Genomic DNA, 16,470 nt, shown 5'->3' on the forward strand with positions numbered 1-16,470 from the left:
GAAATGGTTTGGTCTTGATTCTATGCAATCAGCTGATGAAATAAAAACATCTTCAAATCCTGCACTTTCAGAGCATTTTCATAAATGCTAGCTACTCACAGATGACTAAAATACCCCCAAAAAGAAGATCCTCTCCAATCCTATCACATCTACTTCCTAAAACATATTTCAATACATATGGAATCCAGCAGCACTCTGAAGTATTTTTTTCATTGTCATTATCCTGAATATAATTTGAATGGAAGTTGGAAACAAAGTGAGGGCAGAGCCAATAAACCTAAAAAAGCAACATCTGATTTGACATGATTTGATTACTAAAGGGCCGAACTTGTGTTTGGCAAGCTCCACTGTCATAGTGACAGTGATTGACAGGATTGTGAATATGGGAGTGGAATTGTGGTTGCAATGACAGTGTAAATCAGAGAGAGAATTGTTAATGTTGGCTGTCTGTAGGAGAGGAGTTCTAACTTCCACTATTCGCCTATGACAATTTGGCAATCAAGACAGGTTTGAGGCTTGTTTGTTTTGGATCATGAGCAGATCCCTTCTTTCTCCAAACTTCCATCACTTTGGTAGAGGTTAATCCTGGTCTTATCAGTCCATAAAATTTAGTTCCAGAATTAGTGTGGTTCACCTCTGTAATTCTTTGCTAATTGCAATCTCGACTTCCAATTCTTACTACTGATGAGTGGTTTCCATCTTGTGGTATAACCTCTATATTGCTGCTCTCTAAATCTTCTTGAAACGGTTCTTGAGATATCTTCACCCCTGCCCTGAGGAGATTATTTGTGATGTCACTGACTGATGTTTTGGAGTTTTTCTTCACAGCTCTCACAATGTTTCAGTCATCAACTGCTGTTGTTTTCCTTGGTCAACCTGTTTGATGTCTGTTGCTCAGTACGTCAGCGGTTTCTTTCTTTTTCAGGACATTCCAAGTTGTTGTACAAGCGCTGATCGATTTCCCCTCTCTTCCAAGCTTAAACATGGCTTGCTTTTCCCAGCTCTGTGGTCCCCTTATCTTTTCTAACAAAAATGCAGTGTTCACAGGTAAAACTGAAGGCTAAAACCAAGAGTAGACATTTAGAACTATTCATTGTTTAACCAATAAATCTAACAGAAAACATCTGGGCAACAAGAAACACCTGTCAGTCACAAGTTCCAATACTTTTGCTCACCTAAAAATTGGTTGTTCTGATACAAAAGGTGATATGTTCAAAGTTCTTTTACAAATCTAGATAAAAATACCAGGAAATAAAAGATGAAATTCGGACCCGACATCTCATGTATAACCTTTGACCTCAAACTCAATAGTCTTCAGTGTATAGCAAAAACAGGAATTGACCTTGCTGTTCCAATACTTTTTGAGGGGATTGTATGCATGTAACTTCAGTAATAGCACAACTTAAGGAGAGGACACACTATTTTAAGAACACTTATGCGATGCAACATGCACCTACTCAGGACATAATTAGAAGAAAAAATATATACATATGCAAAATATAAAATGAAGTACTGAAATTCTTGTGAATATTGTGAATGGTGTACTTGCTTAAATTTGCCACTGAAGGTCAGGAGGGGGACAGTGCCCCCATTGGTTTGTATGAGTCATTCACATGACTTCCTTGACTGTGCTGTACCTGGGCCGACCAGCGAGGCTACATATTATCACGCCGTGGTTACTTCCCCCCTTGCCCTCCGCCTTTCTCCTGGCAGCAGGGGCCGGTTGTACATGAACGCACAGGCATGCATGTCTCATGCTCCGGTACACATTAGTCTAGCATGCTAGCACAGCTCAGTAGGACCTGTGGTTAATGCTGAGGAAATACACAATGGGCAGAAATTCTGACAGCTTTCGCAAGAAGCCCCTTGATTAGCCTGAGGAGGGTGTGGGCAGAGTCTGCAAGGGACTATGTTAAAACTGCTCAAGCCTTTTCCCGCAGAAGCTGAGAGGGATCTGGCAAAAAACGTATAATTCTCAACAGATTAAAAGCATAGTTTAAGACAGCGTAGTCCATGTTTTTGTCTTTTGTCCTCAGGTCTGGATTGTTCTGCTGTGATTCTATCTGAGGCATTTATTTTAAGTATTATTTTGGGATGTATAAGCACCCTATTGTGTCCTTGAAACAATTTGAATTAATTTGCTTTAATTTGATTGCGATTAGCTGCTCTCTGCCTCTAAGGAGAAGCAGAGATGAACAAGAGGCTAACAAACATTCAAGGCCAGGAAGAACTTAATACATAGGGGAATTGCCTCAGTTTTGTGACCACTCCGGAACTTTCTGTGAGTGAAATCAGGATACAGATGGAGTGGGGCATCTATTGAAAGCTCTCAGAGTGACTGTGTAGTGGCTTCTGACCGGTACAGAAGACAGACCAAAAGAACGGTCATGAAGCACAATTTCTGGCCTGGCTAGGAAGGGGTTACGAGGGGTTGAGGTTCGGGGGGAGGAGTTAGGGTAGGGTTCTGGGATGTTACAAAAACTTCTCAAATAGAACAGAGAGAAAGGAGGGGGGTCCCCACCTTGTGACGTTTTGTTGCGATCTAATGAAGGAAAGCAATGGTTAAAAAACAAAAACAAAAAACAAAACAAAACAGAAGACATTACGGCTGCTTCACATCCACAAAAGAAAGCAAAACAAAACAGTTTTATATAAATCCATTAAGAATCTAGCTCTTTTAAATAATGGTAACATTATTGCGAAAACTGTAAAATAGCCTGCAGTATTCTGCATAAGAAATATGCATCATAAACTCATATTCCCAACACCGGAGACAGAAATCAAATGAAATATGATTTATAAGTGCAGAGAATGGCAGCAATGACTATGATGTATCAGACTGGTCAGAAATGAATATTTGACTGAGAAAGTCTATGGAAAACTTAAACCAAAAAAGAGAAGTCCAGACTCAGCTATTCCTGACAGAGAGCAGGAAAGCATTACCCCATGAAGTTGGTTTGATGGGTGCCCTGCACTGACAGATCTTCTCAGAAGTGGAAATCATTTTTGTAGTAGCAATCAGATAAGTGACAAGAGAGGGAGGAGTCTGATGTCACTCCTATAAACCATAGACAACAGCCACCTGAGAAGAAAGGGAGTCACATCTACAGGCGTGATATTCAAGGTTGAACTCAAGGTCAAATCTGTGGGGTTTGGAAGGCGAGGGTTGTCTGAACAGATGTCATGCCCCTCGAGCCCTCCCTTTGTACAGGGCATAGGCCATATGACACATCTGATAGGGCCTGGAAAAGTGCAGCCAATTGCTCGGGCCCACTGACTGACAGGGCGTGGTCAATGCCATCAGACCAACTGGCAGATTTGACTAGCTAATGCGTTAGCATCTCTGGGAACGACCAGTGAGGCATGATCAATGCATTGATGTGACGAGGTCTGACCAGGAGCTTGTGGACAATGCAAGTGTACTATTGGTTCTGACCGGGCAGGGCATGGTCAAATGCATGTGACCCCTCGGTACACAGTACGCCAAGGATTCAAACCCACCCCGTCGCGGTTTGTCCTTAACTTTGACTCACAAATATATATTTTTTCATATATACTGTATATAAGCTGTGTGTTTTATGTTAAGTATTAGTACTTTTCTGTCACTTACACAGAATCATGAGTCCAGAGGTTTTGCTGGAACATGGAAACAAAAGAAAGTTGTGTAAGTAACAAAAAAATTGCAACCTGCATTGATCATTTGTTATTCACGGTTGCTAAAGGTTAAGAACAAACCACAGTCCAATGGGACTGAATCCAGGCTTGGTAGGATGAAGAATGATGGTGAACAGTGCACTCTCTCTTCTCCACAGAAGAGTCCATTGTGTCTGTCAGTCTGCCGCAATACAACACGTAGAGACCGAAAAGCGCTTTGTGCTTCTTCATTTCTCTGTGCAAATGCTATTTTCATTCTGGCGTAAAAAGCAAACACCCTTTCTTGAACATTTAAGTTGTAGCAATATTACTAGATTTCTACCATATTATTTCTGCTTCATGCAGAAATAATCTCAAAACACTGATTTTTGTTCCCATATAACTGATTTCATTTACACACACTATGTACCGGAGTAATACCAATAGAAATAAGAATAATATATATTATTATGATTATTAGTGTTAGTATTCTGAATACAATCTACAATCAGTTTATCTAAAGGGGCACATTCACATGTGATTATTAGCATTTTTTTAAAATCAGAATGGGATGAAGTCTAATAACTCAATTGCAGAGTTTAAATCTCAGATTTAAACCAGTAGATTTCTGAGCTAGATAAGTACAGTGAGCTCCAGAATTATTGGCACCCCTGTCTGACAATGCACAAAAAATAAACAATATAATTGAGAGAAACTCAAAAATGTCAACATGTGAAAAATATGGTACTTTATAAATTAGTCTTTTCCTGTTATGCTTGGCACTGTTAAGGAACACATTCGGAGGGATTTTAGACCACTATACAGATCCTAAGGTAGCAACATTCTTCATATTCTTGTGTTTGCACATATCAACTACCCTCTTCAGTTCAGCCCACAGGTCTTTGATTGGACTGAGGTCTGGATCCTGAGATGTCCTTGCAGGACATTGTCACAGAACCATTTCTGTGTGGATTTTGAGGTATGATTTGGAAATTGTCTTGCTCGAAAGTCCACTTTCAATACAGCCAAGGCTCAGTCTCGTGGTACAGGCCACAAAGTCTATGTTCTACAATGGCCATCTCAGGCGCCAGACCTCAGTCCAATCGAAAACCTCTGGCCTGAACAGAAGAGGGAATTTGATATGCACAAATACAAGAATATGAAGAATCTTGCAAGGATCTGCATAGAAGAATGATCTAAAATCCCTCCAAATGTTTTCTGTAACCGTGTCAAGCATTACAGGAAAATTTTCTATGCTGTAAGCCTTGCCAGAGGTGGATGCACCATGTAACTAAACCAGGGGTGCCAATAATAATGGAACATAGATTTTGGTGAAATGTATTTTTTATGAAGTGAATGTTTGATCATCTCAACAATTATATAGTTTATTTTATATTGCCTCCTGGTTGCATTGCCAGTCAAGAGTCCCAATAATTCTGGAGGACACTGTATATAAGCTCTGTATTTTATGTTAGCACAGCTGGAGCGTTGAGATTAGGAGTGGCTCTTCCAGTTCTAAGGTAGTTCTGCAAAAAGGGTTTATCTACTGTACATAGACAAGGAGATATTTGAAGGCTAGCCTTCAACACTGTGGATACAACTGCTGCTGTGCAAATAACCACTGCTTATACAATATAAACTGATGCCGTTTCTCTGGGCATGTGCACAAAGAGCCACTGCTTTTTTAAACCAACATCTGTACAGGTACTTCAGCTACAATCCCTTCAAAGCTTTTCAATTACAAGAGACCTTTGCGCAAAAGCCCCTCCTGGTGATTTCAATGGCAAACGTGCTGGACAAAGACACATGTCCCCCTCAGTAAAGAGGAGGTGAGGTGACGAATCTGGCATATGGTGAGGACGGAGTGATAAACAGACTAACGGAGAGCTGAGAGTGAAAGAGTGCGGAGCCGGGCATGCTGCACCATCGATCCATAGGCTGAGCATAGGCCCCGATGATTCACACAGAGAGAGAGAGAGAGAGAGAGACAGAGTGTGTGAGTGAGACAGGCTGAAAGAGAGGCTGAGGCTGAGACAGAGAAGCAGGCAAAAGGACAGAGAGCAGGAAAGCATTACCCCATGAAGCTCCTGCAAGCGGTCCCAGGCCGGGGAAAGGAGAGGAAGAGTTAGAATAAAATAACAGAAAGGGCAAACCCTCAGACACACGCGCACACACACACACACGCACACATACGTTTGCACACATTATACACATATACAGACAGACAGACGCACAAATTTCCACATACTGTATTCTTGCACAAACACAGATGTACGCACACATGACAAACACGTGTATAAACACAGACACTGATATACACGCATATATACAGGCACAGATAAACACACACAAGCGCACCCATACATACACACTGGTAAGCAAGCACAGACATACGCACGTGTACATTGTAATGCAGCAAAAGGATCTGCCTTTGAAAGGTGCTATTTGCCACAGAGAAGACACAGATCTCCTGTTGTTGTCAGCCCTGTATTGAGCGAATTTTATTGTTGAATATTGTCTTTTTATTGTTCTTTAGCCATTTTTGTTGTGTGTGATGGTGCTAAGTGGCTTAGCCGCTCGATCAGTAGAGATGCAAATTTCAGGAATTTTTTTAGGAAGGTGCAACTCCAGACTAGCCTGTTTGTGTTTAAACTAATGTTTTTATGATTTGTTCTTTACTCAAGTCTTGAGTAACACACCATGGGAAACATCTTCTGTGTAATCATAATAATCATTTTACTCCTGACATTACCCTGCCACATAAGCACAGACATATTAACACACAAGTGTGTTAAGTACGGTACATACATAGAAGCCAGCAAAAATGTAGGCATGTACACATACATACACACACATACACACAGAAATATAACAGTAACACCTCAATGAAATGTGAGCACACACAGACACACACGCACGCATACACACATATAAACAGACAGAATTATTCATAAGCTGTAAAGACAGTGCCGCATGCTCTGTGCTTTCAGTAGCACACTCTTCCAGTGACACTGCAGTAAATATCACATATAGAAAAACAAGAAGTGAGCTTTATAGAATTCACAGGCTTCAAGCCACCCTCTCTCATTGCACAGAAGTGAAATTATACACAGAAAAGCTGCTGTTCTTTCTGGTTGGTACACTGAAGCTTCTCACAGTAGTCAGACAAGACCCATCATAATTATTTACTTTTCATTCAATATGTGATAAAAATGAGTTCAGGATATTAGACCGCACCGATTTTCATGAGTACATGCACCGTATAACATCTTTATTACACGTCACACTTTCCTTATTGATAAACACTAAATACAATGTTTTCTCTGTATCCAAAAGGAAAATTAATATTGGATTTCATCACTAAAAAGAGCCATATGAGCGCACAGCTCAGAGACACATTTCAGCACATCAAAGAGCGAAAACCAAGCTAAATCTTAAACAGAATCCTCTGCTATTTATTTTTGCAAATAATCAAAGTCTACAATTTCATCTTTTTAACAGGTAATACCCTCCAGTGAACCAGTTACACTGAAAACACAAAATTCTGATATAAACCTCTTTTCTCTTCCCATTTCACATCTGGGATACCAGCACACACGAGAGAAGCTGGATTCACATTCTAACACAACTACTAACCCTTTATAAGACTCCTTGCCAACATAAATCACTGTTATTCTCAAGTCTTCTTTGCCATATTTGCCTTTGACAATGCCCATCGACTAAAATGCATATGGACAAAAGGAAGAAAAGAAGTAGAGGACTATCAAGAAAACTAAGGGGAGTAAGAAAGTAGAAAATGAGAGGAATACGTCAAAATGAGAGTTACACTTACGAAAAGGCAAATGCCACCAGCGCTCCACTAACCACGATGAAGTCAAGAATATTCCAGAGGTCTCTGAAGTAGGCACCAGGGTGGAGCAGTAGGCCCAGATCCACCATCTTGGAAAGAAGAGAGAGTGCCAATATTCAAGCAGTGTTCAGTGTTAATGCATTAATCTCATCAATTCAACAGTAGTACTGTACATACATATAATTGCAGTAGCGACCATGTGTTCTTTACCAGTTGTTTTAACACTGAACATGTTACTGTGTACTGCAAGGCTTAGCTCAATTCAATCAAAACACCAAAGGACCTGGATCAAATCAAGATATACAATCCACTTTAATAGAAAGTTCCATTCAATAAGGAAACCCACAAACTTTTCCAGATGAATCATGCACAATATTGCACCAAAGTATTTTTTTAAGATTACTTTTTTATTAAATCCAGGAGAAAGTCATATTGCTAACATATGGTGGCTGAATTAATCTTGGATAGTTTGATATTGCTTTATTGAACAGTGCTTTCACTTTTGTTGTCAGGTCGATGTGATCAATGCAAGACAGAACTGGTTGCTTTCCATTATTTATCTGTTCCTCGCAATGACCTGCTTTTTGAGGTAGGATGAGAATGATTCATGGGGAAAGCATCAGAAGTGAACTGGTGTGTTAATCATTGCATGAAAGCACATTAAGTGAGAAGTTTTGTGAAGCTGTGAGTGAGAGGCAAACGGCCAGTAATGAGCACAAGAGCTTGGTTTCAAGAAATGATCAAGGGCTCAATGACCTTAGCAGTGGAAAATATAATTAAACCCAGTGAATGTGTTAAATCTATGGTAACTTTATAGTGCTTTCATCTATGGAAACGTTCACACAAAAAAGGTCACAGAGCTATGAATGCCCGGAGGTGCTTGTATGAATTAACTTGTGAAGACAATCAAATGAATGTTCTACTAATGCAGTCTGCGCCCGTGAACAATGTGTATAAGATGGCTGGTCTTAATCTGGCAGTAATTTGAGGAAATATGCTCGATTTGCAGCACACAAAGCTTTACCTTAATCACCATCTCGAAGGTGAAAACGCCCGTGAAGACATAATCCAAGTACTTGAGCACCTGGAAATAATATAGTGTGAGAAAGAAATTGTTAATGATGAAATTTTATTTCAGCCCACAGCATGCTTTATAAATGGTCAATTTGACCCTCATTTAGTGAGAACCACTTTGAGAACAACATTAATTACTGCAAGCACAGCCACAAGAGGAAGCAGAAGAAAAACACACAAGCCTGCCTCATCCTACTCCACACACGCACTCACACACACACACACACGCACTGACACACACACACGTACGCACATGCACGTACACAGGCAAACACACACACACACCCATACACAAACACATGCACATACACACAGACACATGCACACGTACACACACACACACAGACACAAACACATGCACAGACACACACACACTTCCATGGGGCCCGATGTGAATCATGCTGTTATGCGGGGGTCTCATGCTGTGAGAATGGGGGAGCAGGGCTGGCCGTGACTCACGTTATTGCGCGGGGCGTTGGCCTGGACAGGGTCTTCAGCCGCCAGCGCAATGCTGCTCATGGCTATCACCACCAGGATGCACATTTCAAAGTAGCGCAGGCTCACCATGTAGTGACAGAGACGCCTCACCCTGGTGACCAAACGAGAAGGGACGGTTCAGTAACACTTTACTTCACAGCCCGTTAATTACGCAGTACTGACCGAGTAAGTACACAGCTACTTACGTAATTATTAGGTAAGTACTGGGATTTGAGTGGTAGGTACTATGAAAAAGTCAGTAAGTACCGTGCGTAAGTACTATGTACCGCAAGATTATGAGAGTAGGGGGCAGGCACATTTCGGCCTGTAACAGAGGGAGCAGTGATTTTTGGCAAGATTACCCATAATCCATAGTGGTTTAGGGTTTATTTTCGCACAACCACCACAAAGTGGCAAAGGTGAGCACTCTACTCCACTGCGGAACAAGATAATTTTGTAGTGCATACTATTGATCCAGTGTGCTCTTGTTTTGGTTGGTTAATTGCCTACCATTAAAACCCATTTCAAATCTTGGTTTCAGTGAAATTATCGTAAATTAGCTAGCTAGTGCAGTAGCTATGGCATCCATTTACATGCAGAACAGGTGTTACTAGTCTATAAAATAGACTAGACTAAGTGATAATGCCTCCCTTACACCTCCAGGAACCGAGACTAGAAACTTTATCCGAAACTCAAGAGCTCACAGGCTCAATCGGGACATTGCCCGATTAAAGCACTTAATCTGCATAGTTAGCCAGCGGACATGAATGACAAAGAGGTGTGAAAACACGTCTTAGTCAAGTATATGCTCTTTGTGGTTAAAATTCACTGCATTCGATCACGTTACCTTAGAGTAATTGAGTAATAAGTGAAAAATGTTACAATTGTGCCGGTTCTCTTCTACTTACTGCAGACCATAGATTGTAAAAAAATACATGTATATGCATAACAAACTAACAATGATGACTTTAAAAGAAGCTACGTGATTCCGAGGCAGTTCTGAGGACGTCAGTCACTGCACTCCTGCAGGTTGCCCCCCCCCCCCTCCAGTCACACAGGGGAGACGTTGCGAGCAGAGTAATGCGCATGCGTTGGCGCCTCCGGAGATAAATGTCCCCTCCTTTCACGTAAAAAAACCTCCGCGGGTCCATGTCACTGCCGCCGACAGGTCTGAGCAGCACCTGAGTCATCGGCGCCAGCCCGCGGTTTCCAATCCCCCAGCTTTCACACACTGGATCCAACCTGCACTGAGTCACTGGGGCCTCACACGCATAAAACAATGCTTCCAGGAAGGAGGGCCGCCGCTGAGCAAACCTCCGTCTGAACCCATCTCAGAGGCCCTAGCTTGTTTGCTGTTCATTGACGCGAGCGTTTATGTGGAGATTTACAGTCAAAAACCAACAATGAAGTTGAAACATTTGAGCAACTTCGGATTATAAGGATAGCAGCACTTACTGTCCCTGAGGAAAGGTCCTCTTTTTCCAGCTTCCCTGTAAATACTCAGCACGGACCTGTGCTCGATACATTGTCATTTTGGTTCAGCTTTTTGGTTTCTAATGGAAGCTACGCTTTTTCTATGAATGCTTTTAATTTTTTTTTAAAGCAAACCCCTACTCTGCACCCCTCAAAACCTTCTCAAAGTATCACATTTTCTTTTACCATATTATAAAATGTCTCGATCCAATGTCATGAGAGGCTGAGTCAGCTCTCCACAAGTACAGCAACACTAAAGAGAGATAAGCCCAAAATAAATCGAAGGCTTGAGAATCCAGCTGCCATGCCTATTTTTTTATTAAAATCAATTCTGACTTTTACATACTTGATGTTCCTCTGGTCCCAACAGGGTCAGATATGCAGGATCATGTGGTATTACTTGTGTAGATCTGAAAACGTTTTGATTCTATTGCACTTTTCTCTCATAATCTATATACTTCACTTTTCACTTTTATACTTCACACTGGGGTGTGGAGAATCAGGGCCACCCCAGATAGCAACAGACTGATGGGCCATTGCTAGCCCACACTTATCACTTCAACCAGCCCACATACCATGGAATGAGGTCAATGAACCCAACCAAATCCAAATCAAAATGCCATGATAAATCTTAAATGTGGCTATTAAAAGGCTGTAAAACCTTGTATGTGGTCAGTGGCATTTTGGCCACTTTTGGCCCCCAATACACTTGCTATTGCCATAAATGACCCTTAAGTGCCTAAACCCAATCACATTTGGTCTGGAATCATCTGCTATCTGGGCTTTTCTATAACACTGGGCTGCCTCCCACTGAAATAAGAAGTCAACAATATTAGACTTAAGCTTGCCTCAAGAGTCAACTCCAGTGTGTAAACATAGCCCTACCCTGAAGTCACGCCACCCCTGTAAGCAGACTCACGGATTAGTTTGGCCAAACACAAACATGGAGCTGTAAGGTAGGATCGGTCTGGGTCCACTCTGGGCCAAGTCGTCCAGGTTCTTCTTCTCCTCGTTCATGGGCAGCGTCTCACAGTCAATGTTGTTCACTGCAGAGAGGGAAAACGTTACCATGGCTGCTAATACTATTGGACTGTGAAACCTCATGAACTCATGGATCTGGGCAGCTCCGAGCTGCTTTGCAAAGTACTGAACTCTTCAAATGCGGAAGACAACATGCACTATGAATTAATATTCAAAAGCAGTTAGCACCAATGACATATAGCTCCACCCATTTTGGCCCTCATGAAGCCTCACTCATCCATCACCACTCAAGGCAATTCCCTGGAAGATAGTTCCTGTCCTTCACTGGTATCGCACATTCTCTACACCAGGGATCTCCAACCCTGGTCCTGGAGAGCTAGTGGGTATGCTGGTTTTTGTTTTCACCTTAAAATCAGCACCCTGTTGAGATCCAGGTAAGCAGGTGAGGTGAGTTAATTAATCAATTAGAGCAGTTGATTACAGTTAAGTGCAGAGGAACAACGAAAACCAGCAGACCCTGTAGCTCTCCAGGACCAGGGTTGGAGACTACTGCTCTACACACTGAACAGATGTTTAACGTCATGTTCTTAATACTAAGTGCAATTCTCCCAGCTATTGTAGAAGCACAGTTTAAGTACTTGAAACTAATGATATGACTCATTGCTAATCTTCATGAAGGGGCATGGTTAACGTATATAGTTCATGAACACACTGCATACTGTTAGAAACTGGAACCTATGATTCCACCAAATGTTCACCTCCTGTGTTCCTTCCTTTTTGCTTTCTCAGTCTAGGTAGTTCCAGCTTGCAACAGTTTCTGGTTCTATACTATGGTTCACAAAGACAGCCATGGACAGAGCATTATTGCCAGTATCGACATTTCATACTGAAATGCTGCAGCTTTAACAGAAGGCACAGTATTTTCAATGTTAATAAAGAACTTATCATCTGATCAATCTATAGGACCTGTGCCAGAATCGCCTGGAATAAGGAAGCCCAGAACAGAATACATTCAGACCACTGGAGCCAGCAATGCGGACTGTGTACAGAACCAGGGCGCTGCTACTCACTCGGAATCATGGTGGTGTCCTCGGGCGGGGCAGTGATGGTCACTGGGATGTGGATGGTGTTGGTGCTAATGCCCAGCTGGCTGGTCCGCGTCACGTTCCTCTGGTTGTCCGAGTCCTCCGGTTTGGGCCACTGCTGACCCGCGGGGGGCTGCACCGGAGTCATGGCCTGAGGTTCCCCCTCCGTGTCCGTATGCCTGCCGAAGAGGAGCGGACCTCGGTGAGCGGTCAGAACCCAAACCCTGGCCCAGCACCACTGAAAGTGTGGACACCTCGGGCAGAAAAACTTGATTCTCAGGTCATTTAAAGCTCCTGTAACATTTTAGATCTTCTCACCAGCACTGTTCACACATGTCATTTATAAATCAATATTTAATGGGTATTAGTAAAACGCATAGATGTAGAGAGAGGCACATGTTTCGTAATTGCCAACTTTTTTCCAGAGGCAGCCAAATCGGTTTAAACATACAAATACAGTGCAACTCAATGTTGCTTACTCACACACATAGCTGATTCTTGGAACTTCCCTGCAACTGATTCGTGACTCAGCTGATTGATTCACAGATTTTCATGCTAGCACCTCGTTTGCGTGCACCATAAAGCCAGTCATCGGGACAGAAGAATTGGGGTAGAGCAAGAGACTCCCATAACACTAAACAACTAACACTGAAGACATTGCCTATAACAAGTTGACAGCGAAGGTAAATCAGTGCAACCATTTACACATGAATAATATGGCTAAAGATCCATGTTATACCGATAGTAGTGTCGGGAAATGTTTTGCAGGAAAATATAGGCGACAGTTTTACTCATCTGTTTCAACAAAGTTTCTTTATTCTGAATGAATTGACCCATTTGCCTCACAGCACAGCATAAAAAATTCTAGCAGTGGGGGAAATGCTGTGCCAACTCATCTTAAAGGAAAGTGCAGCTCAACAGAAAAAAACACCCATATTAGTTCACTGATGTATTACAGGAAAGGTGAGTGCTGGTCTTACCTATGGTGCACATGGCCCCTCCCGTCTGCTCTCTCTCCATTCTCTCGCCGCTCCTCCTCAGTGCCCGACTGGGGCTTTGTGCTTCGGGGGCGGTGCCTCCTGCGTTCTCCATTGCCTCCGTTCTCCCCCTTGGTGCACCCGGTTACCTTCTCGCCCTCCCGGTTAGCGGAGCGCGAGCCGTCCTTGTGCCGTCCTCGGCGTTCATTCTTGGCCCCGTTGTTGACCACCCCGTTTCCTTCCTTGGGCTGCCGGTGGCTGTGGTGTCGGTGGGCGTGGTGCTCCTTCTCAGCCCCGCTCCCTCCCCCTCCCCCTCCGCCGCCCCCACCCTCGTCCACGGAGCTCTGGTGGTGGTGCCTCCTGCCGCCCTCCCGGCTGCGGCTGCGCTCAGCCTTCCCCCGCGAGCCCTCGTGCTCCTTGCTTCGGCTGTGGTGGACGTGGTGCCGGCCCTCGCCGTTCTCCGCCTCCTCGCCGGAGTGCCGGTCCCGGTGGCGGTGGTGCTTCCTCGGGTGCGTGGGCGGGGCCGGGGGCTCTCCCGAGCCGTCGCCCTCCTCCGGGGTGACCGAAAGGTCGCCCTCGGCAGGCCTGTGCCGGTCCCCGTTGGACTCGCAGGGCTCCACCACCAGGGGCCGGTCCAGGTGGGTCTTCATGTTGGGCCGTAGGCGCAGGGCGGAGGTCAGGTGCAGCCGGTCTTCGGGGTCCAGCTCGCTGTACAGCGCCTCGCTGCTCGTCAGCAGGTTGTGCCTCCGAAGCTGGGTGGTCCGCTGCTCCCACACCGACATCATCTTCAGCGACTTCTGCTGCTCTTTACTGGGGGACGAGGGGAGGATTGAAGGAACGATGGGGAGAAAAGGAGCAGGAAGAATGTAGGAAAAAAAGAGGGGAGGGGGAAAGAAGTAGACAAGGATCGTTGGACGGAAGGACCGATGGTTGGAAAGAGGAGAGGGGAAAAGGGGAGGGAAATAAGAAAAATAGGAGAGAGAAAAGAGTGATAGGGGATGGGGAGTGGAAGATATAGATAATGAGGAGTAGGGGAAGAGGGGAGAAGGGCAGAGGCAGGAGAGGAAGTGGGTTGGTGGGGGAAGGAGAGGAGGCAAGTTCAACATAAGCACAGCACTATGACCATGCTCTCTACTTTTCATTTTTGAATGTTGCCTTTACTTCGGTAGATGAAATCTGTAGTAAAATACAACACCTACATCCATATGAAGACCCTCTTTAATAGCCAGGTTTTATCTGGTTGTTTGTTTAAATGACAAGGGCAGGTTCCTACATTTCACTGGATTACATCTTATGGAAATCCTCATGTAATGAGTTAATTAGTTTTTCTTCTTTTTTTTTTTTTTTAGAAAATGTTCATGAATGTCACAGATTAATGTTTTCGGCCTCGAAACGAGCAGATCTGTCCAGACCATTGGCTATGAGAAAAGAGGGTCTTTATGGATGGGCCCATACAAAAGTTCACCATGGTAAACCTTCAGACTGCCAGGCGCCGCCATGCTGGCTGATCGCGGCGGAGGCCCATGCATCAGTCTGCCTGGCGACTGGGTTGAATGGTCCACCCTCCCTCCCCCCTTCCCCTGTGGCTTTCTGTCCCCACAGGCAGTGAAGCTTTAACCATGGCTCTCCGAGACAGCGTCAAACTTTCATAAGGGCAGTGAGGGCGGTCTTAAGAGCAGGTGTCTATTGAAACAAAATGCGGTGCCCATCCTCCAGGAGTGTATGCATCTCATCATAGGACCGTGACAAATTTAGGAAACGGTGGGCTTATAGGAGTATGGGGTGGGGAGTGGAACAAGAGTTGGGATTTCAAGGAACAGCTGTACAGCCATTGCTATTGATAGGAGAGATCCCCAGTAAGGGTGGAGCTATCACGAGTCATCAGGGAATCACTGTCTTCAACCAATCGTTGTGCTTCATTGGGGAGTCATTTGGTCTTCTTTATTCAACAGCTCTGTGATTAACTTCATGTAGTCATATCACTCATTATGGGGATCAGTCTCCCATTGCAAATTCTAAGGGGATTTCATAAGATTTCTATTTACAGTAGATGTACAGTAATATGGATTAAAGCTGAATTTCCCTTAGAAATGCAGAAATTCTGGCGCAGGTTATTATTTTCATCAAACTCTTCTTTGCTATAATTTCTTGGTTCTTTCCAGTGAACAACAGCTTTCATATGTTTTTCTTCTGAATTTACTTCACCTACTGTTGCCTTTATTTGCTTTATTTATAATTTTTTTGCGGCTGTACACAGAATTACTCCGGAATAGAGGCGCTTTCTTCATAAAACTAGTAAAAACGCTTTTGTATAAAATATTTTCTTTCATAATGAAAAGGAGAACTGCTGTACACGGGAGCCAAGCTGTACAAGGACTGAGCCCGCTGCTTTCGCTCAGTGTATTCTGCACACACCTCTAGAAGCCAGGCCATTTCCAAGGGTACAGTCATGGTTGGCCGACTACACACCACTACTGGCAGACATCAGACAGACATATAAAGATGAGAAGCCCATGGTGAGGGCAGGGGGGTGACTTTAGCTGACCTCAGACGACTGTGATTGGTCCACGTTAAAGCCTCTCTGGAATGGACAACCGCATAGAGTCAAAGGCCACAATTTGAATATAGTTCCAATGATAAAGAGCACAATCTTTCAAGAACTGCTTTTTTTTTCACAAGGGAAGTAAGGAACAGAAAACATTTTCTGAAAAAACCCTTTTCTGAGGTCACCTTGCTCCAAGAATTCAAATGGCAACGATAATTATAAAAGTAATGCATGTATGCGTGTATGTAGGCATGTACGCAAACAGGATATGTACAGATGTATGACAATGTCGGAAATACACAGTCACCACCAAAACAGCCTGCGTGGTACCTGTACCTCAAGATGTGAAGGGCAGGGGAGTAGACAAAACCCCTA

The 16,470-nt window shown here is 43.5% G+C and overlaps 1 protein-coding gene across 1 annotated transcript in view; it reads right to left on the reverse strand.

The window, feature by feature from the left end:
* Window positions 1-16,470, reverse strand: part of cacna1ba (calcium channel, voltage-dependent, N type, alpha 1B subunit, a) — a 171,496-nt gene that overhangs the window by 44,274 nt on the left and 110,752 nt on the right. Inside the window, exons 20-27 of the mRNA XM_061259522.1 lie at window positions 13,554-14,360; window positions 12,559-12,752; window positions 11,427-11,553; window positions 9,017-9,146; window positions 8,508-8,567; window positions 7,466-7,572; window positions 5,709-5,720; window positions 2,522-2,542 (exon numbers count right to left, since the gene is read on the reverse strand). Of these exons, the coding sequence (XP_061115506.1) occupies window positions 2,522-2,542; window positions 5,709-5,720; window positions 7,466-7,572; window positions 8,508-8,567; window positions 9,017-9,146; window positions 11,427-11,553; window positions 12,559-12,752; window positions 13,554-14,360 (1,458 nt within the window). The remainder of the gene's footprint in view (window positions 1-2,521; window positions 2,543-5,708; window positions 5,721-7,465; window positions 7,573-8,507; window positions 8,568-9,016; window positions 9,147-11,426; window positions 11,554-12,558; window positions 12,753-13,553; window positions 14,361-16,470) is intronic.

Source organism: Conger conger, chromosome 11, assembly GCF_963514075.1.
Source record: "Conger conger chromosome 11, fConCon1.1, whole genome shotgun sequence".
In the NCBI taxonomy this organism is placed as follows: domain Eukaryota; kingdom Metazoa; phylum Chordata; class Actinopteri; order Anguilliformes; family Congridae; genus Conger; species Conger conger.